Source organism: Martes martes (assembly GCF_963455335.1).
Source record: "Martes martes genome assembly, chromosome: 12".
Lineage (NCBI taxonomy): Eukaryota > Metazoa > Chordata > Mammalia > Carnivora > Mustelidae > Martes > Martes martes.
The window spans coordinates 64,309,347-64,334,359 of NC_137900.1; the positions used below are offsets into that span (position 1 = coordinate 64,309,347).

The 25,013-nt window shown below is 53.1% G+C and overlaps 1 protein-coding gene across 1 annotated transcript in view; it reads left to right on the forward strand.

The window, feature by feature from the left end:
* Positions 1 to 25,013, forward strand: part of COL15A1 (collagen type XV alpha 1 chain) — a 103,069-nt gene that overhangs the window by 40,081 nt on the left and 37,975 nt on the right. Inside the window, exons 6-15 of the mRNA XM_080820787.1 lie at positions 5,046 to 5,193; positions 9,615 to 9,760; positions 11,574 to 11,729; positions 12,909 to 13,052; positions 14,445 to 14,594; positions 15,080 to 15,223; positions 18,995 to 19,054; positions 20,221 to 20,313; positions 21,367 to 21,492; positions 22,064 to 22,126. Coding sequence (XP_080676913.1) covers positions 5,046 to 5,193; positions 9,615 to 9,760; positions 11,574 to 11,729; positions 12,909 to 13,052; positions 14,445 to 14,594; positions 15,080 to 15,223; positions 18,995 to 19,054; positions 20,221 to 20,313; positions 21,367 to 21,492; positions 22,064 to 22,126 — 1,230 coding nt within the window. The remainder of the gene's footprint in view (positions 1 to 5,045; positions 5,194 to 9,614; positions 9,761 to 11,573; positions 11,730 to 12,908; positions 13,053 to 14,444; positions 14,595 to 15,079; positions 15,224 to 18,994; positions 19,055 to 20,220; positions 20,314 to 21,366; positions 21,493 to 22,063; positions 22,127 to 25,013) is intronic.

Consider the following 25,013-nt stretch of genomic DNA (forward strand, 5'->3'; position numbering starts at 1 on the left):
GGGAAGGTGCAGTCCTCGCAGTGACTGGGGCCTCCTCCCTCCTGGGAATGTACTCTGTGGCCCAGACGAGGAAGTGGTTTTGAAAGTACTGAGTCAGACGGTGGGGGCAGCAGGAGCCTATTTTAATGAAAACAGCCAGCAGGGTCTGAGTCATTGAACACATAAGCCCAGAAATCTCCTCGACCGGGCTGGCACATTCTGCAGACTCATCTCTGATAAAAGAAAGCAGGGGAATGAGGCGGAGGCTATAGATTATAGACTTTTAGTGACAGAGGTTTGGGTGGGGCAGAATGGAACCGTAGTCCCTTAGTGCAGGGGGTAGTGCATAAAGTTCTCCTCTTTCTGTCCAGAGGTATATGGGAGACTGCCCTTTGTACAGATGGGCAGACTGAGGCCCAGACAGGGGATGAGACTGCCCCTTGGGTGCCTGGGCAGAACTGAGGCTAGAGCATGGGCCCCCTGATGCCCCATCCAGGGCTCAGGCCGCAGTCCTGTGCTTCTGGCTCGGGCGGTGTTGTCAAGTTTCATCCCTAGCACTACAGCCAGCTCTAGGGCAGCAAAGGCAGAGGAGGCAAGGGTCCAAGGTGGCCTGCGTGGTGATGGTGATGGTGGCTGCTCTGGGCAGAGTTGTAACCCTGTGTGCCACAGCTCTGCCCCCACCCCACCATTGGTGTGTCCAGGGCACCTGCAGCAGGGCACAGAGCGGTGGTCCCTTGGGCCTTCTAGCCTGATGCTGTCCCCCAGAGCACCAGGTCACAGCGAGGCTTGAGTTCAGCTCGGGCAGGGATGCCAGTAACATATGGTGGCCTTGCAAGAGGGGCAGGAAAGGGGAATGAGGTTTGAGAGCTTAAGATGATCGTGGCGGCAGGAATGGGTCCGGGAGGACTTTCTGGTGGAGGAGGCATTGACACTGGGCACTCTGGACAGGGGTGGGAGAAGGGAGGGGATGGAAGAGGACCAGCATTTCTCTGCCTGCTGTGGGCCTGGTGCTTATGTATATGTGACTTGATTTAATTCTTCCAACCACTTTGCACTGGGGGGTTGGTGGGGGGAGGTGGTGACAGAAGCTCAGGGAGCAGGGTCGGGCAGCTGTGATGTCAGGACCTCAGGCCTCCAGGGCAGGGCAGGTGCGCAAGCATGCTGCAGCTGAGAGGACGTAAGAAACATCCCTCCAGATCTGAAGAAAAGTCAGCTGAGGGACTCAGTGGCCCCTGCCTGCCTCCCCGCCTCCCAACACTTTCCTTCCTAGACTTCCTAGCCTCACTGTCCTCAGTGGTGCTGAGATAACTGGGGTGTATGAGTCCCCCTGGGTGTGGTTCAGCTCCGCCCCTTTCTGGTCCTTGACCATGAGGCTATCACTTCCCCCACCTCCACTGAGATGTAGCAGACCTCCCCCGCAGCTGCTGCCCCAGGAAACATGGGCAGCGCTTGGCACATGGCCGCACATGGCAGCCCTTGGCCTGTGGTGGTGGGTGTCGCCCTTGACTGATAAGTTTATTGTGCTAGAGTGCCCTGTCCTCTTGGGGCCCCCTCCTCCCCCCTGCTTCCCGGTTGGCTGGTGACTGGGGGTGCTGGGCATGCCAAACTGCTATGGTTGCCCTTAGTCCTCAACAGAATTCTCTCTGGACGGTGGGTCCCGGAGCTAACTGGTGTGTTCCTGGGATTGGAGTCCCATTCCTCCTGGCAAGGGTCCTGCAGAGTGTCCGTTCGCTCCCTTTGCTGTTTGCTGGGGAGTGCTTTTCTATTCATTCCTCAGAGAAGGTCCTAAGGCACAGAGGAAGGAAGACCTTTGTCCCCAGGGCTGCCCAGCCTGGAGGTGGAGAGCTAGGTCTCTAGCTCTGGGCTAGGGCTCTGTCAGTGGCATCACAATCTCCTGGAAGGGTTCCGTGGCTCCCCTCTGTGGCCACCCCTCCAGGGCAGGGAGTTTCCCTCTTCTCACAGACGTTCCCCTCCCATCTCTGTCTGGCTTCTCTCTTGGAATGAATCTCACTTCCCTGTCCTCACCCCTTCCAGCCTGCCACCCTGCAAGACACAAGCCATGAGCAGCAAACTGAATCATGGGCTGTCTGAGCAGTGAGGGACTTAAAAAGCCAGCCTTCCTCACCTCTTTCCCCATTTAGGGCAGGAGTCCCTGCTACCCCATGCTTCCCCCTAAGTCAGCTTCTCTTGACACCCCTTTCCATTTCTGGAAAGTTCTATCATGCTGAGTTAAAATTAATGTCCTTATGGTTCTGAGCCCTGGCTTTGCATTAGAATTGCTTGTGTATCTGGGCGGGTGGTGGTGGGGCAGTGGTAGGGGGACACTTGCTTCCTGGCTGCATACTTGGACATTCAGATTCAGGGGGTCTGGAGTGAGGTTCAAGGGACTGTACTTATGAAAGCTCTGCCGGTGATTCTGATCCACAGCCAGGACCTCTGCTCTAGCCACACCTAAATGCCCAGTTTTCCCAGGCTCTGTAATCTTTGTAACCCCTTCGTCCAGGCCTTGGTCCTGGCCATCCGTTTGCTTGGAGGGCCCTGCCCACACCCCCCACCCTGCCTGGCCAATTCCTAACTTCCCTTTCAGGATCCAGTCCCCAGCCCCTTGTCGGAGCCTCCCTCCCGTCCTCAACTCTCCCCTCTGCCCTCACACTCCACATTCAGCCACACCATGTCTGAGTCTGGGTCTCCCCACAGTCCAACAATGAGAGGGTAGACACTCTGTCTTTTTTCTTCATTTCTGTATCCCTCGGGGTCGGCGGAGGACCTGGCGCACAGTAGTGCCTCCGGAAATACACGTGGAATGAACAACTGTGTTTGCGAATGCGAGAGAGGCTCAGCCAACCTCAATGCTTTTAACACAAAGTCTTGAGACTCGACAGTCCCATTTTGTCATTGACCACACAGGTTCCACGTCCACACTAACCCCTGAAAACCAGCGGACACCTGTTGGACACAGGACCCCTGGCCCGAACCACCAACGGTCAGCTTACCAGATTCACGCTCTGCCTTGAACAGGGGTCTGTAGCAAATGCCTCACAAGTTTGACAAAAGAAGGTTTTGGCGGACAGGCTGGAGTGCGTGATTTCCTATAACAGAATCTTTGCCATCTTGAACAGAGCTCAGCCCATGTCACCTTGCCGTCCTGTTTCCCATGCCCTGCCTGTCCTGCCTGCCTTGTCCTGAAGCTCAGGTTCCTTACAGAGTGACTTCCAGCAACCAGCAGGGACATCCTCAGAGAGCCACCGCAGAGGGCCCCCCGCTCCTGGAACGGCAAGGACAGGAACTGCCTGGGGCGGAGGTCCCGTCACCCTGCTGGGGCAGCTCAGCTGGGGAGGAGCTGGGCAGCCCACTATGGGGTCCTTCACGGCTTCCGGTGGGGCCGTCTGCTCTCTGTTCCCATGGCCCGCCCTGGTTCCAGCCTCACTGGGCCTCTGTCATGCACCCTCCTTGTCTCCTGGTCTAAACCTCAACTCTCAACCCTCAAATCCACGCCCTCTTTGGTGCCAGGGTGAACTCCCCGAAGCATTCGCTTCTCTTGAGCCTGCTACACGTGAGGGCTCCAGGTCCAAGGCCAGATGTCTCACCGGAGAGCCGGCCTCCCCACTCTCTGCCTGCCCTGGCTCTGGCCCCCTCTTCCCTCCCCGAACCCTTGAACCCAGGCCCTGACAATACTGTGTCTCTTCTTACCTGGCGCCTCCCTCCACCCCTGTCCTCTGTGACTCTCCTCATTCTCTAAGGCCCAGCTTCTGGGAGGCTTCCGTTCCTGCTTCTACCCTGGAGATTTTACAGTACAATAACCTGTATTTTCTTTCTCATACGTAAATATTCCATCCTCATTTTGGAAAAATTACAGTTGCGGTGAGCAAAAAAGATAAGGCAGTCACCTTTAATACCAACACCCAAAGAAAAGTATTAGTGAGGGGTTGTTCTTTCTCAAAAATGTGAAATTCCAGTGACGTGAATAATAGCTACCATATGTGGGTTCATACTACGGGCCTGGCTCTGTTCTGAGCACCTCCACATGCTTTCTACCCTATAAGCAGGCACCGTTGTCCCATTTTACAAAGAGGAAGGTTACACGACTTGCCCAACAAAACGTAGCCAGTAAGCGGAGTGCAGAGATTGGACCTAAATTTGATCGTAAGAACTGAACCATTGAATCCCAGATTATGATGCCCGTAAGAATTCCCTTTGTTCTAATGGACCAGAGACATACTCTTTGTATACTAGATTCTGACATAAAGGAAATAATCTTGTTATTAGTCAGGATAGTCAAGTCATGCTGCCATAACAAATCAGCTCTAAAAATCTCAGTGGCTGGGTGGTTTCCTGTTCAGACCACAGGGCCAACGCTGGTCCCTTCCATTCACCACCCGCAGCTCCTTGAGCTCAGGAAGGGATGAGACTGTGAACATCCCCAAGCCCTGGGCTTAGGAGCTGCTACCTGAGCCTGGGTCTAGGGATAGTGTCATGACCTTTGTGCGCACCCCCCCCCATCAGGATTTCTGCCAAGATCTTGAAGATGCGCTGTGTTTTAAGCTGTTGGGGGGTTTTGTCTGTTCATTTTTCTCTACTTGGGAAAGTTCATTAAGACATTGACTGCTTTTGGAAAAGCTGCCCAGATCCTGAAGTTTCCTCGGAAGGAACTCACCCCTCTTCTATTTCGCAGGCGCGCAGTACACATCTGGCATTGGATTTATATGGTTTTTACTGAGGACACCCAGGTTCCTCTGTTTACTCGTTCATTCCCTCATCTAAGAGATCTCTGTTGATCACGTCCTCTGCGCTGGCCTGGGATGCAGGGTCCTTTGTACTTGAACGTCAGCCAAGATGAGCTGAGTCTTACTGTAAACAGATCAGAATTTCATCACCCCTAGCATGCACCTTGCACAGGTCCCGGGAGGGTCAGCGATAGCCTACGTATGTAATCGGCAGGTCCAGGCACTTTTCTGGGTTTGTTCAGCGTGTCGTGGACATTTTATTTCCTCCAGTGAAAATCCCTACCATTTTTCCTGCTTTCCTCCCAAGTAAATCCTTTTGGGTCTCGTTTTTTCCCCTTTCAGTCTAAAGAAGCAAAAGTTGAACCCATAAACACACCTCCAACTCCATCGCCTCCTTCTGACGATGCAGAACTTTCTGGTGAGCCTGTACCTGAGGGGACTCCGGAAACCGCCAACTTGAGCATCACCGAGCACAGCGGCCTGGAGCAAGGTAAGTCCCCACTGCGCCTTCACCCAGGCGGTTTTTTATGAGGTGATGCCTGTGTGCCCAGCCTGCGCGACGTATGCCACATAGAGCCTCTCACAGAACCTTCCCCTCGGTCCTTTGAGGAAGGAATTAGAACCATCCTCATTTTATGGACAAGATGGGGAAATCAACTCAGAAAAGTTAGTTGACCTAGCTGGGGTTCTTTGGCTTGTAAAGGGCAGACCTGCATTTGAACTTGGATACTTGAACTTTTTTTTTTTTCTTTAAGAGTTTGTTTATTTATTTGAGAGAGAGAGAGAGAGAGAGAGAGAGAGTGTGTGTGTGTGTGTGTGTGTGCTAGAGTAGGGGAGGGACAGAGGCAGAGGGAGAAGCAGACTCCCTGCTGAGCAGAGAGCCCGATGCAGTGCTCGATCCTAGGACCCTGAGATCATGACCTGAGCTGAAGGCAGATGCTTAACTGACTGAGCCACCCAGGCACCCCTGACACTTGAGCTTTTAACCCCCAGACTCTGGAAGGGCTTGAGTTCCAACAGAAAAGCTTACAGTAATTTGCTGTTAATTAAATACCTGCTGTGCACCAAGTGTTCACCTACTTCATCTCCAGTCCTGACAGTCCATGTCCTGGTTGGGATTATTGGCCAGTATTTTATGGGTGGAAAAACGGATGCTTGAAAATGTAAGTGACAAGCCCACAGTCACACAGCTACTGTGTGGTGGGACAGACCTCATGCCCAGGCCCGACTCCAGAATCCCCACCCTTCCCAGCTTTGGCCACGAACTTCTGACTCTCAGAGGATAGGATCAGGTCCTCTGAACTCCTGTGGGGCCCACAGTGGAAACTGGTGGCCAGAGAGGGGCAGGTAGGCAACCATAAGTCAGCAGCAGGCCCTGGGGGTGCTCTGGCCTCCTGTGTCCCCATCCAGGGCTCTCACCCCTGACCCTTGTCCCCCAACATGTGCAGAGGACACTGGTCAAAACCCAAGATCAACTGTGACCCCCAGGCAGCGGCGTGACATGTGTCCAAGGCTGAGAGGGGTCTGCACTTCCTGCCCTTTATCAGAGGCATATTGGCCTCGGACTGAGATTACTGCCCGCGCCAGAGCACCAACACGCAGGGCAGAAAACACGGACAGAAGCCTGCTCTGCCTGTGGGAAAGATTGGCTGGGCAAGCTGCCTTTCATGCATGTGTACGGCCTTGATATTGATGATGCAGGAGATGTAAGGACCCGGGGACGGACTCGTGCGATACGCTACAAGGAAAGCATATTTCAGAACTCTGTGTGCTGCAACCCTAACTTTGAGTATATTATTTATATCTATTTATATATAGCCATATGTGTGTGTGAGAGAGAGAGAGAGAGAGAAAGAAAGAAAAGAGAGAATAATAGACAACAAAATGTTCTAAGTAGTTATCTGGGTGGTAGGATTATGGCTGGCTTTTCTGTCTTTACCTCTGATTTAACAAGCCTTCCGTAATCCTATGTATCATTCTTCTTCTCACTTCTGCCATCAGTAAATGCACATTATTTTAACAACTAAATTGGGAAGTCTCTGGGAGAGAGAAGGTATACAGGACTGAAGAGGAAAAAATTTGTATCATCGTTTAATACCGTCACGGAGTCAGGGTGTTGCTGGGGAAGACTGGGAACAGCAGACAGCTTGGACAGAAGCCCTGCTCAGCCACCTATTTGCTCTCCGGCCTGGGGCACATTGCTTAATATTTCCAAAATTCAGATCTTTTTTTTTTTTTTTAGATTTTATTTATTTATTTGGAGAGAGAGCGCGAGAGCTCGGGGAGGGGGGGGGTGGGCAGGGGAGAGGGAGAGGCAGGCTCCCCGCTGAGCAGAGAGCCCAATGCCCAGGACCCTGGGATCATGACGTGATCTGAAGGCAGACGCTTAGTGGACTGAGCCACCCAGGCGCCCCAAGCTTCAGAGTCTTTACCTGCCCCCTGGGAGTGTTCACGACCCCTGCCTCCCAGGGAGTTTAGAGGATTGAGCGCAGCCAGGGATGTGCAAGTGGTTTATGGATTGTGAATGCTGTTGTCCTGGGTGGAATTAGGATCTCTGAGGAGGGGCAAGGAGCCGGCAGAGGCTACAGGGCTAGGCTGGAGCCTCTCCTGGACCTGGGGGTGAGTGCCGAGGAGGTGGGAGCCAATGCAGACAGAGACACGGATCCAGGCACTGGCTCTTCTGCTCTCTGGGATCAGCCGGACTCTGTTACTGTCAGAGAAAAGGCCGAACAGAAACAGCAGAGCTTGCTGTAGTGTTCCGGTTCTTCCTGCCGGATAGACAGCCCGGATGGTGAGCAGGAAGGGGCCTGAACCCTGAGCCCTGTCTCTGTCTAGGGAAAGCTGCCTAGTAGTTTCGTTCCAAGCTTTCCTGACACCATCTTGGCCCAGGGCACCCCTCCCTCCACCCTCCAATTTAACATCCTCCAAAGGAGTGGAGGCTCAGAGGTTTGGGGTGTGGCCTGCTGTTTGCACAGCACCCCCTGGTGGCCAGATCCGGGAGGACAAGAGAGAGCGGTGATGCCTGCCGGGATTGGGATTGGCGGGCTGGGGGATCCTTCGGCACCTTCCCCGGCGCACACTGTTCTCACCGTGGGACATGTGTGCGCACAGCATGCATGGACCTGGCCTGACACGAGGACAGGCTGACCTGGCTTCAGGGCCCCTCCTTTCTGTGGGACCCTGTTCCTCCTCAGCAAAATGGGGTTAATCATAATAAGGTGCTCATGTGTGTCAGGGCAGCACACACATGCCCTGGGGTGATAGGGAGGAGCCTGGAAATGTGGGATTCCTGTCCTGGCTCTGCTCCCCCAGATGTCAGGTGGTGGGAAGGTCCTTGTGTGTAGGACAGGTAGGCAAGCGGGAGGATTAAATGGGGTACTGCATGGGACATGCTTAGCATGGGACGCAGCCCATGACGGGTGTACATTCATATTAGTATAATTTCTTTTTCTTTGCTTTAGGATTCCACTTGTTTTAAATTTTTTAAAATTTTTAAATAGAAATTTTAAAAGATTTTATTTATTTATGTGACAGAGACAGAGAGAGAGGGGGAACACAATAAGGGGGAATGGGAGAGGGAGAAGCAGGCCCCCTGATGAGCAGGGAGCCCAATGCAGGGCTTGATCCCAGGACGCTGGGATCATAACCTGAGCCAAAGGCAGAGGCTTAACCAACTGAGCCACCCAGGAGCCCCTCCACTTGTTTTTTTGTTTTTTTTTTAAAGATTTTATCCATTTATTTGACAGAGAGAGAGAGATCACGAGTAGGCAGAGAGGCAGGCAGAGAGAGAGCGGGAAGCCGGCTCCCCGCTGAGCGGAGAGCCAGATGTGGGGCTCGACCCCAGGACCCTGAGATCATGACCCGAGCTGAAGGCAGAGGCTTTAACCCACTGAGCCACCCAGGCGCCCCTCCACTTGTTTTTTAAATTGCAAAAAGATAGTGCTAGTGGTAACAGTTCAAGCAATGCAGAATTGTATGAACCCTCCAAGATAGTAGTTTCCTTACCTGTGCTCTGGAGGAAACCAGTATTTAGCCTTTGGGTTAGCCAACGTTGTATGGTTTATCTGCACACACCTATGTTTCCATATATTACATGAGTTATTTAATAATCGTATTAATTGTATAATGATGATTATATATATATATGTGTGTGTGTGTGTGTGTGTGTGTGTATATATATATATATATATATATATATATATATATATATAAAATGATGATAAAACCTGAATACTCACAGGATGCCTGGGTGGCTCAGTCAGTTAAGCGTCTGCCTTCAGCTCAGGTCATGATCTCAGGGTCCTGGGATCGAGCCCCACATCGGGCTCCCTACTCAGCGGGAAGCCTGCTTTTCTCTCTCTCAGCCCCCTGCTCATGCTCTCCCTCACTATCTCTCTCTCTCTCTCATAAATAATAAAAAAATAAAATCTTTAAAAAACATGTACACTCACATAGTTTTTTTCCCTTTACACACAGAACGGCACTGACAGTGAATATTTATGAATGGCTAACTAAATTGCTAACTCTATTGAGGGACAGTCCTCAGTGCTTTTTTTTTTGTGTTCACTTATTGAATCCTTGTAGCACATAACCTTCCAAACACCCTTGTAAAATAGGAATTATCGTTCCCAATTTATGGATGAGGAACCCGAGGTCCCGGCTGAATGACTCACCACAGGTCACATTCCTAGTAAGCGGCAAAGCCAGGTTCCCACCCGCAGGTGGTGCTGGAGCTGGTTGAAGCCCAGTGTGATACTGCCCTTCAGCGTCAGTTTTTCTGCAACTTGGGTTTTTTCTCCTCTTAATCCTATATTATGGACATCTTTTCAAGTTAATAAGTAAAGAGATACTTCATTCTTTTCCAAGGTTACAAAATACAGTCATCAATTACAGAATGCCTGTTTCTTGTAGGGTCTGGTGAGGTCCTGAATGACACGCTGGAGGGAGTTCATACTATGGACGGTGCCCCCGTTACGGACAATGCCCCCGTTACAGATGGTGCCCCTGTTACAGATGTTGGTTCGGGGGGTGGAGCCTTCATTCATGTCACTGAAGAGGTGAGTGAGTGGTAAATTTCATTTGCCAAGTTGGTAGTCAATTTGTTTGCTCATTGCAGACTTGATGGGAACTTGTACAGGGCATGGTAAAGAATCAAGGGGGGTTTTGCTGAACATGCTCGTACGGAGGAGAGTAGACCACACACCAGGTCAGGGGGAGGAGATGCAGCACAAGCTCGTCCTCACACCTTCCCCGGCGGATGGGTGCCGGGTCCTCCCCACGGTAACCACCTCCCTCCTGCTCATCTGTGAAGACACACAGCCTTTTCCTTTGGAGCCCCTTCAAGACAGAACCAGATTGATTGCACACGTGCATGTCCACTCCATTGTTGTGTAATTGGCTTTTATGCCTGCAAAGCCATTTTTTTTAAATGTTAGACATAGTAAAGTACAAAATTAAAGCAAATGTCTTCTTTTCACAACAACCTCTGCTAAAACCCCATAGATTCAGCTCATTCTTTCTGTTATTGTGGGATGGAACTCAGACACTTCTCATGCTCTCCTAGATGCGACCTGATAATAAGCTATTTTCACAGCTTTTTCCAAAGTCTAGTCTGGTATAATATCAAGATTCAGCCCCTTTGTCTCTCAGTTTCCAAGGAACACATATCCAGCTCACAAATGGTTTGTAGTGGGAAGAAGGGAGGAGAAGGTCCCTGCACGCCAGTGATTGTCTCCAAAGGAATGCTTTACCTTTTTCTCTATAGCCCGAAGGCAGGTGGCAGCTAACCTTGATAGAACTGATTTCCTTTCTTGTCTCTTAGTACATCCCACACAAGTGGTCTGGTCCCTCCTTCTGGCATGTGAAGTGTACTTAATTGTACAATGAATTAATTGTTCTTAATTATACTTTAGTGTAAGGCCTTTGGGACTTCAGCTCAATTTGAAGCAGAGTCTCATTTTAAAATCTGTGACACCACCTTCTCTTTTTTTGCGAGGCGGGGGGGAGGAGACAATAATTCTGCAGGGATTAATGTTGTAGGGAAAAAGGTTCTGTGGTCAAATACATTTGGGAAATACTGCACTTTATATCCTCCTTATGATCGTCCCCTTATAAATCCTGCAACAAGGAAATCTACCTTTGATCAGCTTAGTGGTTTTAGTATCCAAAAGAGCTACTTTTTGTGAAACAAAACAAAATAAAATGACCCCGCACCCTCCAAATTTAAAAGAAAAAAAAAAAACCTTTGGAAACTGAGATATAACATAGATATAACATTATATAACATATAACTGAGATATAACATAGACACTTAACTGCCACTCGCAGCCAAACTGCTGTATCCCTTTCATGCATTGGCTGTGAAGCATTTCCCAAGGAAACTGAGTCACAGGGAGAGATGAATCATGGGGGGTCAGTCTGGAGAAGCCTGGGGAGGTCAGAGTTGTTGCCTGCATCTCTCTGAATCTCTGTCAGGGGCTAAGGCTTTTAACTTGTTTTTATGGCTCCTGGATGGGCACCTGGGGGAGGTCACAGGGACACAGATGTGTCTAGACAGAAGTGTCTGGAGCTGAAGTAGGCTGACGCAGGAGTCAGGGATCTCCCGGTCACTGGGCATGTGCAAACAGATGCTTGGAATCAAACAGGAGATCCATTTGCCTTGCAATCTCTCCTGTCCCTGGGATTCTGGGATTCTGGGACTGTCGTGGTGTGGGGGTGACGTCATAGATAAGAAAGCGCTGTGAGAGAAGGAAGCTACAGAAATACAAGCTGACGGAGAGGGGTGTGAGCAGTCTGATCCGTCCAGCCACAGGCACACTGGTCAGAACCACGGGCTCAGTGACATGGTCCCTCACAATGCTTTTGTTTCAGAGTGTGCGTGCTGAGGAAGGTTTGGCGGCCACAGCAGCAGTCGGGGAGGCCGAGCTGCCTCCCAGCCCCACTTGGGAAGCAGAGGCCAGCAGTGTTCCCACCGGGGGGCCAGCCCTGTCCTTGTCCACTGAAGACACAGGGGAAGGGGTCACTCTGGTGAGTAGCTCAGAGCTTATGCCATTTCTGGGGGAGGGCGGCCATCTCAGGTGGGAGTGGTCACTGGTCTTCCTTCTCAGCTGCAGAATGCAGAGTGGGGACCTTGTGGGATCCAGTCTGAGTGGACACTGATTTGGAGGCTGAGGGCTCTGCTGCGTCAGCCAGCAGCTGTTTGTGGAGTGATGTGTTATGCTGGGCACAGGCAAATAGGATAGACCAGTTCCTGGGGACAGAGCTCTAAGAGGTGCAACAGGAGAAGCACCGAAAGGGGCCCAGAACCCAGACTTGGGGGTCCTGGAAGCCTTCTTAGGGAAAGGATGCCAAAAGCGAGACCATGGGGATGCCTGGAAGGAGCCCGGCAGGTGGGAGTGAGACAGGTTCCAGGAGGCAGGCCAGCAGGAGCAGAGGCCTGGAGGCATCAACAGAAACATGCAAGGGGCATGTGTAAGCAAGAGGGGCAGGGAATGTGGCCAGAGAGGCCCCTGAGACCCGGGGAGCCACGCGTTGGAGCTGGAGTGTGTTCAGAAATGGCGAGTCACTGAAGGGCTAGTGGCCTCGTCAGAGTAGGGCTTAGAAAGTGAAGAAAGGGTGGGAGAAGCAAGCCCGGAGGCTTGGGCCTGGGATCGGAGGCTGTTATGGTCCAGGCGACAGGTGATATTAGGTTGCTCTGGGTTTGGTCAGTGATGTCATATCCCGCCACGTGTCTTGGTGAGTAAGGGCTTGTAAGGCACCCGGTGGATCTGTCCCCGTGGCTGCTGGTGACTGTGGGGAGGGCAGGGTTAGGCACGTGGGAGGTGTCGAAGGAGCGTGAGATGAGCAAGCTATCAGTGAGGGCAGCCGACTCCTCTAACAAGAAAGAAGGCTGGGCATTGCGAGCCTTTGGGTTTTGTCCTAGCACCACGACTGGGTCATTGGTGAGAGCCCTCCTCCTGGGAGGAGCAGAAGGGTGAAGGCGAGGGATGGAGTGAACCACGTAGGTGGCATGCTGGCCCAGGGCTCACGTCTTGAGCAGTGTGCAAGGTGTGGGTTTCTGTGTGGGTGCCATGTTCAGGGCATTAGCATGAGGTGAGGTCTGGGAGCTGCAGGTACCTTGAGGGCCAGGAAGTGCCAGCAGGCAGACACTCACAGGGCCCGGGCAGTCTGCTGCCTCCGGCTCCCTCATGATGTCTTCCTGCTCAGGGTGCAGACGCTGAAGAAGGCTCGGCAGCCACTGCAGCTGGGGAGGCCGGCAGCAGCGCCGGGGAAGCGGAGGCCAGCAGTGTACCTGCAGGCGGAGTGACCCCGTCCATGCCCATCCAGGACGCCGGGGAAGGGATTACATGGGTAAGGGATGCAAAGTGCCCCAGTGCTGAGTTCTCAGCTGGGCAGGTCCTGACCTTCTCCGAGGACCCATCTTCATTCTGCTCAGCACACCCAAGGGAGCCTGAATGGGGCACTTCTCTGAAGGGGAGCTGGCCAAGGCCGGGGCATGCACGTGCTAGAGCCCAGCTGGCTTGGGGATTTCATGTGCTGACAGCCCCAGCAGGCCAGTGGGGAGCTGGGTTGAAGGGCAGTGGAGATCCGGCGAGAGGGGGCAGTCTCAGGGACCCACCAACTCCACCAGTGGTGGGGCAGGAGCCAGGGTGGGGGAGCCTGGATGTGGGCGGGACAGGTAATGGTGGGCACAGCCATGGCCGATTTCTGGACACAAGCACAGGCTGGCAGAGGGTGGAGGGAGATCAGGGTCAAAGGCAGGGCCAGGCCTTCTCAACCTTCTTCTTAGGCAGCATGGAGATAGTGTTCCCAGCTCGTGAAGGTGGGATGCAGATATTTCAGGACACGTGGCAGGTCTGTCCCTAAAAGGTCATTACAGTGGCAGTCCTGAAAGTTCTTCAGACTCAGACTCAAACCTGGACTCCCCATGCCCACTGTTGTGTCCCCACCTCAAATGATTGGGACCATTGCCTCCTCGTCGGCCAATCAGAATTCTCTCCCGTCTTCTTTACTTCCCACATCCTGTCAAGCATCAGGTCTTGTTGGTTTTCTATCTAAATCCACTGTGCACCTGCCTCCGTCTCCCCTGCCCTAGTGCCAGCCTGTGGACTGAGACAGCATGTCCCCAGTCCAGACAACAGCTGAGGCCCCGGGCTCACGTCCTCCATCCTCTCCCCCAACTCCTCTTGTGGCGGCAGCCCTCTGCTTGGAGCTTCCCATCGCCGTTGCTTTTCAAGTCACAAGGCTGGTCAGGATCTGGCTGGCCAGGCTTGGTGACCACATCTTGGTTCACTGTCTCCCTGGCTGTCAGTGCTCCCACCTGACTGACCTTTCTTCAGTTTCTTGAACATGCCCAGACCTTCTCCTCTCTGCCTCGAACCTCTGCTTCCCTCTGTGCTGCCTTTAATTCTGGCTTAGCCTTCAAAGTTCAGCTCAAATACCACTTTGTCAAGGAATTACCATCCCAGGAGCACCCGGGTGGCTCGTCGGACCCTTAACCAGCCAAAGCACTGGGCAGCGGGGTGCCGTGGGTGTGTCTGGGGGACGAGTGCCCTGACCTGAGAGGTGCACTCCAGCCTGGGGTTCCGGGGCTCTGTGGGCCAAGGTGGGTCTTGCACAGGCAAAGCTACGGCCACGTGAGTTATCTATCTGGTGGCCCGGCGGCTTCCTGTCCCGCAGCCATACACCTGCTGAGGCAGGGCGGGTAGAAGAAGGGGCCGATTCGTGCCGTTTTTGTTTCAGGGTGCAGCCGGGGAGGCAATGTTCACAACACCGGCAGCTGCAGCGGAAGTGGCCCCCAGCACTTCTGAGGAAGAGGAGACTCGTGGGGTCCCCACCGGTGGCCTGGCCCCTCCCACACCCACAGCGGCCCCTGAGCAAGGAGTCGCTTCTGTAAGTGTCTCCTGGCATTTTCTGTTTGGCTTGCAGCAGGGAGAGGGGTCAGTGTCCTGGGACAGGAACAGTCACTGGCCTTCCCAGCTATGGGAGAGCCCAGATCGGGGTCGGCGCCCCTGGAGGGAGACAGGGTACCTGGAAGGAGCGTGAGAGAGCAGGTCAGGGAATCAGGTGCCCAACCCTGCTACTTCCTAGCTTGGTCCAAGAATTTTCTCAGAGTGCTGCCAAGTCAGAAGGGGTCGCTAGGGATGGGGGTGGGGTGGGCAGAGGAGGTGTGGGAAGAGAATGCACGTGTGGGAGGGGAATTTTGAGTCTAGGCTTCTGTGAATGTATTGTGTGTACCGACGGTTGAAGGTAAGCAAGTGTTGTGAGGTTGGACAGGCACTGTAGGAATGACAGTCACCCAGACTCATGGGCAGCCTGCCACACGCTGCGTCACAGGCCAGGTGAGATGATTTCTCTTGTTGGTTTTGCTTTTTCAGGGTTCTGGTGAAGAGGAGGACCTAGCAGCAGCCGCAACAGGGGAGCCCCTGCCCGGGACTGTGGCAGAAGAGCTGGATGGCAGCCCCCCAGAAGGGCCCCCGCTGCCCATACCCACGGTGGCTTCAGAGAGAGGGGTCACTCCGGTGAGTGGTGTAGAGGCACAAAGATTTGGCGTGGCCTGTCTTACTGAGGGGAAAAAGAAAGGCCGGTGTCCTGGGAGGGACCTGCCCCTGGCTTGCTTAGAGGTAGGTTTCATTTTGGTTTATGAAGTTCCACATTTGGGCATTTGAGGGGCCTGCGACCTGGGAACAAGGAAGCCACAGAGTGCAGAGGAAAAAGCAAGAGGTAAAAAGGTAGGGGACCTGGGTTCATGTCCTTAGTTGTCTCCAAGTTCAGTTGAGAACTTTGTTAATAGGCAGAGCTGGCTGAAGACACTAAGACACTGATGCCAGGTGAGTCCCATCCTGGACTTGGGGAAGCTTTTAAGACTCAGCAGGGACTCAGAGGTGTGTGGGGGTGACCTCCACATCCCTTCTCCCACGAGTTTCTGTAATTCTGGGCCGTAACTGCATGACCTCAAGCAAACCTGTTCTTTTCCTAGGCCTCATTCCCTCCTCTTCGCAGGAGGACGGCTGTGAGGCCGAGTCAGGATGCAGGTCTGGGAATGTTTGGAAAGCTCTGTACGCATGCCCAGCATTGCCCTCACTTACGGGCTGTAACTTCGTGTTTTGGAACTAGAGCCCCAGAGCTGGTTCCCAGCACGGGCAGCTGTGAATCTGAAGGAAGCTGCTCTTCAGGTGTGAATATTTTTAAGGGACAGTCTGGTGACCAGAGTTACACCTGGTCACCAGCACTTTCAAAGCCTTGACCCAGGCTACCAGTGTGTGACCTGTGGGACCTGTCACAGCCCTCCAGGACTAACCCCCTGCGTTGTCTAGTTAAACCAGCCCCTTTGCTGGCAATGCCACTGGGCTCACTACTCATGAGAACCTCTTGGCGAAATTGACCCAGAGGCTCCTGTTCTGGGAATCAGTCCTAAAGGAGATAGTCTGCTGTGTAAAAAGGCTTGGTTGTACACAAATTTGCTAATGTCCATATTACCCATAATAGAAGAAAATCGGACACAGTTTAATGAGACAGCCATGGGGGGTTGATCGAATAAAGTATATTCAAATAACGAAACATTATGCAGCTACTAAAATTACACTTATTAGGAATATTTAATGGTGGAGAAAATACAACATAACATTGAATGATGAAAACCGGTTATAAGCCTGAGTACATTCTGTGGTCTTCACTATTTAAAAATAAACTCACGCACAAACTCTGGAAGGAAATACCCTCCCTGAGTGTTAGCAGTTGTATCCTCAAAGTGGCAGGACTGGGGAGCCCTGGCAGGTTCCTAATACATTCTGGTGTTTTCACCAGAGGTGTTTATGACTTTACAGTGGGAATTTGCGAAAGCTCTAAGGAGGGTCCAGGCAGGGGGGACAATGGGGAAAGGGGGAGCCACACCGATTGTAGTTTGCTCTGGCATGTGACTGATGAAGACAGGTCACCCCTAAGTGTCCGTGCCAGGAATCGGCAGGGAAGGGAAATGGAAGCCTCGGTTCATGAGCAAATGCTTTAAAAGCACAGTAGGGGCAGCGAAGAGAGCACCCACGCCATCTTTAGGATCCTTGTGAGTCTCAAAGTCACCCAAGGCAGTGGGGGAAAGGGACATCCAAGGTTGGCTCTGCCACAGCTCTGTGACGCATTTCTCACCTCTCTCTCTGTTTATATAACACAGGGTCTTAACACCTATTTCTGGGTGGTGGTGAGAATCAAATGAATCAGTACATGGAAGAGCTTACCTAACGCATGGCTACACCCAACCAATTACGTATGCAGGCCCAGAGAGGGCTGGCAGTTTGCTCAGGGTCACACAGCTCCCAGGAGATGAGTAGGGGTGAAAGCCTTACAGTCTGGACTTTGTCTCTTTGTGTTTTGCACTGTCCCCAGCCACCCATCTTCCGACATGAGCCAGAAGCCTGTCATCAGGGTCCAGGTGGTCCAAATGAGGTCACTCCACTAGTCATTTGGGGAATACTTATCAAGACCCTGGTGTCTGCTGGGTGTGAGGGGCACGGCAGAGGCTAGGTGGCCAAACCTCTGTGCAGGGGCTCTCTGCAAGCTCCCAGGCTACACTTAGCTCACGGAAGGGCTCCCACATCAGAGCTGAGCTGCTCTGTCATGTCTTTGGGACATGGACCATGTTTCAATGACATCTTCTTGTCTTGGCTCAGAGAGGACATGTGGGAAGGAAAGGGCAGGTTGGGCCCCAAGCAGAAAAGGCTGGTGCTGTGACCATTCTGGAGAACATATTGGCTCTGGTCAGGTGCCTGGAGCATGTTATTTGGGGTAAATAGAGTCTGGTCTGATCAAGGAACTAGCAGAAGCAGTAAGAGGACTGAGCCCCAAAGAGACTGAATTGGGAGTCCAGGAGAACCGAAAAAAAAAAGGTGTTGGGCTCATGTCTGGCCACCTCCCCTCATTGATCGGTGGCCTTAACCTCTGCAGGCCTCAGTTCCCCCATCTGTAATCGGAGGGTCCTTCCAATTCTGGTGTTCTCCGGCTCGGCTCCCGTCTCTGCCCCTGATTATCTTCCTGGGAAAGCCCAGGAGCATGGGGGCTTCAGACACTTGGGTTTGCTTCTCGGGAGTTGCGGGATTTCCGGAGAGGTCTTTGCCACTTCTGTACTCCAGTTTCTCCATCTATAAAATGGGGGTGGTGAAGACCACCCCTCGAGGACGCTGTCAGGATGAAATTAGGTGCTGTTGGTGGGAGTGCCTTGTCTGGTGTCTGTCCCCACAGACAGATTGCAGACTGCTCCTGAAGCAGCAGTGAGGTTGAACGGTCACCGAGGGGCTGTGCCCACGGTGACCAGGGCCAGGGCCCCCGGGAGCCCCCCAGCCTGCTGAGGTCCCACCCACGGAGCCTGCTCTGGCCAGAGGCAGCAACCTGCCTGCTGGTCCCTGTCCTCTTGCCTCCCTCCCACTCTCCCCCGGATGGAGGGTGTTCCGGCCCTGGTGGGGTCGGAGGGGCTGCCAGTGGGGATGGAGGGACGGGAGGGCTTGGGGTCTGGGGAGGGTGGTGTCCTCCTTTTAGGCTGGCCTCCTCGGTGGACTTCGGATGCTAGCAGAGTTCCCAGGAGCAGGTCACACCACACAGGCTCTGTACGAATGTACTGTTCATGTTTCCATTCCTTTTGGGGGCTCAGGCCATTCTGTCACCTTTTTTGTCAGAGCAGCCATTTCTCTGCACCCTTTGTGACAGCTGAATACCCCCTGGGATGCTGCGTTTTCTCATTTTCTGCTTCCTTCTCCTTCCCAAGTCAGTATTCCTGTCACTCTGAAAGCATTTCCTGAGCGCCCACCAAGGGCTAGGCACCAGGCACCGGGGCCTGGAGGAGATTCGGGTGCCACACCTGCCCTCCAGGAGCCCCCGCTCCCAGGGAGGCAGACCTATGAGCAGTGAAGGCTGTAGACAGGGTGCAGGGCTGGTGGGAGCAACAGGGGGGCCAGGACCCACTTCAGAGGGAGGCACATGGGCCTGGCTACCTTGTTCTGGCAGCACCTGGACCGGGGCGTGGGGCGGGGGAGCCCTAGGTGATGGGATGGGGAGGGTCCCTACTGCCTCCTTCCTTCCATCATTCCCATCCACACTATGTGTGTGATGCAGGGATGAAGGGCTTGAGCCCAGGGTGGTTGAGTGCCCCTTGGGCTGGCTTATGAAGAACAAAGCCTTCTCCCTCCCTGCGTAAGCCTCCTCTTAAAGATGAGCAGTTCTACAGGGAGCAGAGGGGACAGTGTGTGTGTGTGTGGGGGGGGGGTGTGGGGCGGCCAGCACTCCACTGACCATCTTGTTCTCTTTAGGCTGAAGCTGAGGAGGGGCTTCCTGGCCACCCTGAACCTGCCAGGCCCACCGGACCCACGGTGAGACCCCCACCCAGGCTCAGCGCATGCACAGCATGCAGGGGCTGGGAAGCCAAGAAATAGGCCCAGCCTAAGGTTCAGGGTGTCTTCCAGTGACACGTGGGGCCTTCACCTCTGTCAGAACCCTCAGTGAGCTCAGGAGCGGAGTCTCTTTATATCCCGTTTATATCCGGCGCTCTGAATGGCCCATACGTCTCTCAACCACATCCTGAACGACTTGTCGCAGTGCCCCAGACCTGTTCCTCTCTCAGGATGCCCCGTTTCTGGGAGTGGTACCCCATCCTCCTGGATACCAAGACAGAAATCAGGAAGCCTCCTCCAGGGGCCCTCTGCCTCCTGCACCCCATCCAGGCAGTCTCCAAGCCCCGAGTCTAGCTGGTCCCTCGGATGGTGTCAGCAAGCCCCCACAGTCCCCACCTTCCTTCTCCCACACCACTGCCACCCTTCTCAACCCAGCCCGGACCTCCAGCCCAGCTTCTCCTCGGGGCCTTGGAGCGTGTGCTCCATACATGTTCTGTGATTGAGTTCAGCCTCACCTGGTTCTTGGGCTCAGGAATTAAGTGCCAGAAAGGGGTTTTTAGAAATTCCCTTTTGTTATTTGGAGGAATTTGATGGCATTCAACAAGTAAGCACTGAGTACCTTCTTGGTACCAGATCTTGTGCCAAGATACTGGATATCCAGTGGTATCTCAGGATGGGCCAACCCTGGAGGGGTCCTAGTCTGGAGGGGCTGACAGACCTACACACAACGGAGCTTCAAGTGGGGTGGTCCTACCACCAAATCGAGACCTCAGCAGAGGTTGGTGAGGAACACAGAGTAGGGAGAGATGAATTCCGCCTCCACCTGGAAATGGGGTGGGAGGGCTTCCTGGAAGTGGTGACAGTAGAACTAGGCCTTGAAGGATGAGTAGGGGTTTGGAAGGCAGGAAGTGAGGCTGAGAAGATGTGAGTGAGCACAGTATGTTCCAGGACCACTGTCTGTTGGCTGTGCAGCAGGACGTGGTGGGGGAGGAGGGGAAGGGTAGAAGGGAACGGGAGGAAAGGCCAGAAGGAAGGTTGGCAGCTGCAGTTACAGGGCTACAGAGTAAGGAAAGACTTTTGGCGACAAGGCTGTCCTTAGGGAGTGGCAGGTGAAACCAAGTGGTGGGAATTTCTTCTCTCTCCAGGTGGGAGCTGAGGCCGAGGGCTCCGGCCTGAGCTGGGGCTCGGACATCGGCTCCGGCTCTGGCGATCTGGTGCGCAGTGAGGAGCTGCTGCGGGTGAGTGTGAGGACGGAACCACGTGGTGTCTGGGGTTGCCTTGCCAGTCATCGGGAGGATTATATTTTTCCCCCACATGTGTCTATGTTTGGCATTTTCCACTTTGATCAGTTTTGTTTCAAGTGAGTATGAGCCTTAGTTTCCCTTCAGGACCCCTCCTTCGCCCCTGCCCCCTTTCCCTGGCATCCAGGGCTGTCCCACAGCATATGCCTATGACCTTCACATCTTACTTGGCTTTGCCCCCGTTCCCTGTACCCACTATAGAGAACCACTGCCTCTTCTCTAGGTAGTATTTCACACGTTGCTTCCAGACTCTTCTGGAAATCCCCCCTACCCTGAGGCAGCCCCTCCTACCTCTTCAGCCACTCCTTCTTCCTCTTTGGTCTTGACCCCCCAGCCTCCTGCCCAAGGCAGGGCCCCCACTGGTTCCTGGTTCCTGGTTCCTGGGCAGCACCTCCCTGCTCCAGCTGCAACTGGTGGCTTTGTCCTGAGGCCCCCAACCTCACTCAGACCCCCCTGTGCTGATTCCCCACCACTCAGTGCCCCACCCCCCCTGCCCCAGCCCACACCTCAGGATAGAGCAGGAAGGTTCTGGACTCACTGGATAAATGGAGTGGGAGCCACATGGTTCTTCCAGGCTGGTGGGATCAGCCAACCCAGCAAGAGGCTAAAGAGTTTTAGTAAGGGTTAGCAACAGGAAGTTTTTGACTGCTCTGTCAGGTAATCAGAAAACTAAATTAGAACACCTCTGAAAAGTCTAACTGATTGGACTTTTATTGTATACGTATAACTGGGGAGAAAACATGATATGAGGGGCTCAGAAAGACCCTGGTTCAAATCCCAGCTCTTCTAATAATTAGCTGTGAGTGTGTGAGCCCAGACCAAGTCACATTATCTCACTGAGCCTCAGTTTCCCCCATCAGCTAAGTGCGAACACCGCTCTCTACTTGTAGTGTTAGTGTGAGGAACAGAAAGAATGGATGGAACATAAATGTTTAGTATATGTTTATCCCCTCCCCTGCTGTCTCTTAACAGACTTTCTGGTTTTTTTAGGGTCCCCCAGGCCCCCCAGGCCCACCTGGCTCACCTGGGATTCCAGGAAAACCAGGAACTGACGTTTTCATGGGACCCCCTGGATCGCCTGGAGAGGATGGAGCTGCTGGTGAACCTGGCCCCCCGGTGAGCCGCTGGGGTCCTCTCCCCCTCTCAGTGGCCATGAGGCTTCCTCTACCAGGGAGGCATGTAAAGCCCCCAGACTCCAGCATGAAGGCTCATAACAGAGAGTGAGCAGCTCGCTAATGTTTGTAAGCAAAAAAGTCCTCAGCTGAGTCATTGCTAAGAAATAAGAGGCAGAAGCCAAGAAATACACCATCCTACCCCCTCCTTTGCTGCTTTATCTTAGTCATTATAGGAGAGGCAAACTCAGGTGGAATCTTGGAATCCTAGGACATCAGAGTGCTGGGCCTGGAGCACGAGGCCGCCAGAGACCATCCGGTCTGACCCTGCCCCCAGCTCCCCTCCAGAGAGGAAGATGCCGCCCAGAGAGTGAAGGACACTCGTCCTCGGGGCATGGTCAGCAGTGACCATGCTGGGGCCAGAGGCCTGCATTCTGCCCTGGACCGACACAAGGCTCCTGGACCTACTGACGTCACCCGCTCAGTCCTCCCAGCTATGGCCTCCTTCTCTAGGAAGGGTTCATTCTTGATTCTTATCAGAGATGTTGTGGACTGATTGTCATTGCTGTTCCCAGGGCCCTGAGGGACAGCCTGGAGCTGATGGAGCCTCCGGCCTTCCTGGGATGAAGGGAGAGAAGGTAAGGGCAGGGTGGGAGGGGCCCAACACATAGGGGCCACCAGGCCACACTGCCTCTCACTTACCTCTAGGCCTATTCTTGCCTCTTAGGTGAATGACCCTTTCTAATCCCCTCCAAATCCTCTCTCTGCTGAATGTCTCCATCCCAGGGCTCTTGATGCGCAAACCTGAGCTCAGCATCTCCAGCTTCAGTGAATGATGTTGCCTTCTACCCAGTCACGAGGACGCAAACGCAGAGTCTTCTCTAAGCCCTCCTTCATCTCCCTTTCCTGCCCTGCCCCACCTGTTTCGGGGACTGGCCCATCTGTCATCCACATGCCTTGCCTCTCTCCACCCTGATCTGAGGTTCGTCTCTCCTCGTCCGCACGGCAGCTTCAGGCTTCTTGCCAGTGTCCCATTCTTCCCACCCGCAATCCAGCTTCCACCCACCTGCCCCACCTGTCCATCCTCCTGCAGCAGGCTCCCTCTGGTCTCTGCTGAGAAGGTATCAAGGCTTGCTGCTGCCTGAAGGACCAAACGCTGACAGTGCCCAGACCTGCCTTCCCAGCTCTGTTCCCTGCCGCTCCCGCACATGGATTCTGGGTCAGCCAGCAGCCCTACTGCGGTGCTCTGGGCCTGCCCTTCCTGGATGGCCCCCTGCCCTTTGCACATGCTTTCTCTCCATCTCAGGTGACTTTCCCTTTCCTCATCCTCCAAGGGCTGGTTCAGATACATCCTCTGAGAAGCCCTTTCAAACTCCTGATGAGCAGAAAGCAGCTGTCCCTCCTGCACTTCCCATTAGCACAGCATTGATTCTGCCGGGACCCCTCTGAGCCCGTGTTAGCTTATCTGCGACAAACAGCTCTAGCGCTGTCTATGTGTCCTTAGAATCTGGCTCAGGCCTCTGTGAGCGTCTGACCAGCGAATTGGCCAGTCTCTTCAGTCTCTTCATTCTCTGTATTGTCCTCAGTCTGCAAACCCCACATGATGCCGCGGGGGTGGAGGTCCTGCCCTTCCGTCGGTCCCCAGCCACTTTGAGGAGATAAGCCATAGCCTGCAAGGGAGAGCAATCAAAATGAGGTATATACGCAAATAATGAATGATGGAACACTAAAAAAAAAAAAAAGTAAACCTCCTTGCAGTGATGCAGTCATGAGTTTCCCTGGAGATCAGAGGAGGGAGGCTCCCTCCCAACTGGGATGGGGAGCAAGGCCTTCTGTGGACTCCGCTGTATGAAGCTGTGGAAAATGCTAACTCCCCAGACGCCACCATCTTCGCTGAAATGAGTTTCCAGTTTCCATCAGCTCTCAAATGTGTTTATTTTAATTGAAACAGTAACTTGATTTCCATGGAAAGCTCATTTCTCAGAAAAAGAAGAAAGAAACTAGTTGTCAAGCATTATAGGGCTCATTTTTACATGTACCAACTATTTCATAAGAAATTAGATTTTGCAGGAAACATCACAGACCTACACTGTTCCTCCCTGTCCTTCTTACCAGCCTCTCCCTTACCCACCTGCACACACCCCTCCCATGCTCGTCTCGTATTTAAAAATACCCATGGCCACATCCACACATGGACACGGGGCAGGCACCGTCTGCAACTGCCCGGGGCAGCAGGCTCACCCAGGATCACTGTTGGAGATAAATCACAGTTTTCTCCCCCAAATTTGCATGAATCCGAAATTGTCGCACCATGCGCAGAAGACACTTTCTGGTCAAGTGAAAGCAGACTCTAGAAGGACTTGGAAATTTAGATCTAGAAAGCTCAGAAGAAACTTTGCAGATGACATTTACCTAAAAAAATCTCTTAAAGGACAAAAGTAACTCAAGGAGCGTGGTAGGGATGTCAAATAACAGAAAGGTGCTCGAGAAAATGAGCAGTCTCCAGGTCGTCACACAACGTAGGATCCAGTGACACAGCATTTGATCCTTGACTCCCCTCCATGGTATCTGTTCCTCAGCTTGCATACCTCCCGTGACAAGGGCCTCATTTCCTGCCAGGCGGTACGTGGCCGCGTGTAAGGGGATCATTCCTCACGCCGCTCAGAAAATAGCCTCCCATCTCACTCACCGTGTGTGGAGACTAGTCTGGGCAGTTGTCCAAAGCGCGGTTTTCCCCCAAAGAATAAAGAATTTCCCCCCAAGGAATTATTTGGCTGGCAAAAGAATATTATCCTATATATTCATTATTTTCAAATTGGGATTGTCATCAAAATGTGGATGGTCATTAAGAATTTATGCAATAGATTACTTTATGTTGAGTTCGATGACAGGCGTTCTCCTCAGTTTATTTTCCCTGAATGAAGAGGAGCAGCTACTCTGAGATCTTTAGCCCATGAAGGAACAGGACAAGAGTAGCCTGCTTTCCCAGCTACAGAATGCTTCTGGAAAGGATGCTTCTGCAACGTACTAGAGATGGATCTCTGGAACATTCCTTCCTGCTTTGTGCCCGGCACACTGTGCCACCCAGATCTTCAGCACACGTGTAGCATTTGCACTCCTCACTCTTGTCCTCCTTTTACAATCTGAGTCATTTCACTGTGTTCTTCGATGTCAAAAGGTGCTGGGACAGCCAGGCAGGAAGGAGTTTGTGTTTTGAAGTTTTCTTCAATGCCCAGAACTGCAGAGGGGCGTTGAGCTCCCAGTAATGGGCTTCGAGTGATCCCGCTGAGCTGCCAAAATGTCATCGCTGGGCCTCATATAGGAGATTCTGTCTTGGCCATGAGATGAGGGGAAATGCAAGTAAATCATTATCAGCTGCCCTTTCTCCACTGAACCCCACCTGGGATTTGAGCAGTTCTCTATATCTTACACACGGCAGAGCAGGGTGCCCTCGAGAACCTACACGGTGAACAACGCTTAATAAAGGTCCAGTAATGGGTTTGGGGCTGGTAATAGCTTAGGTCA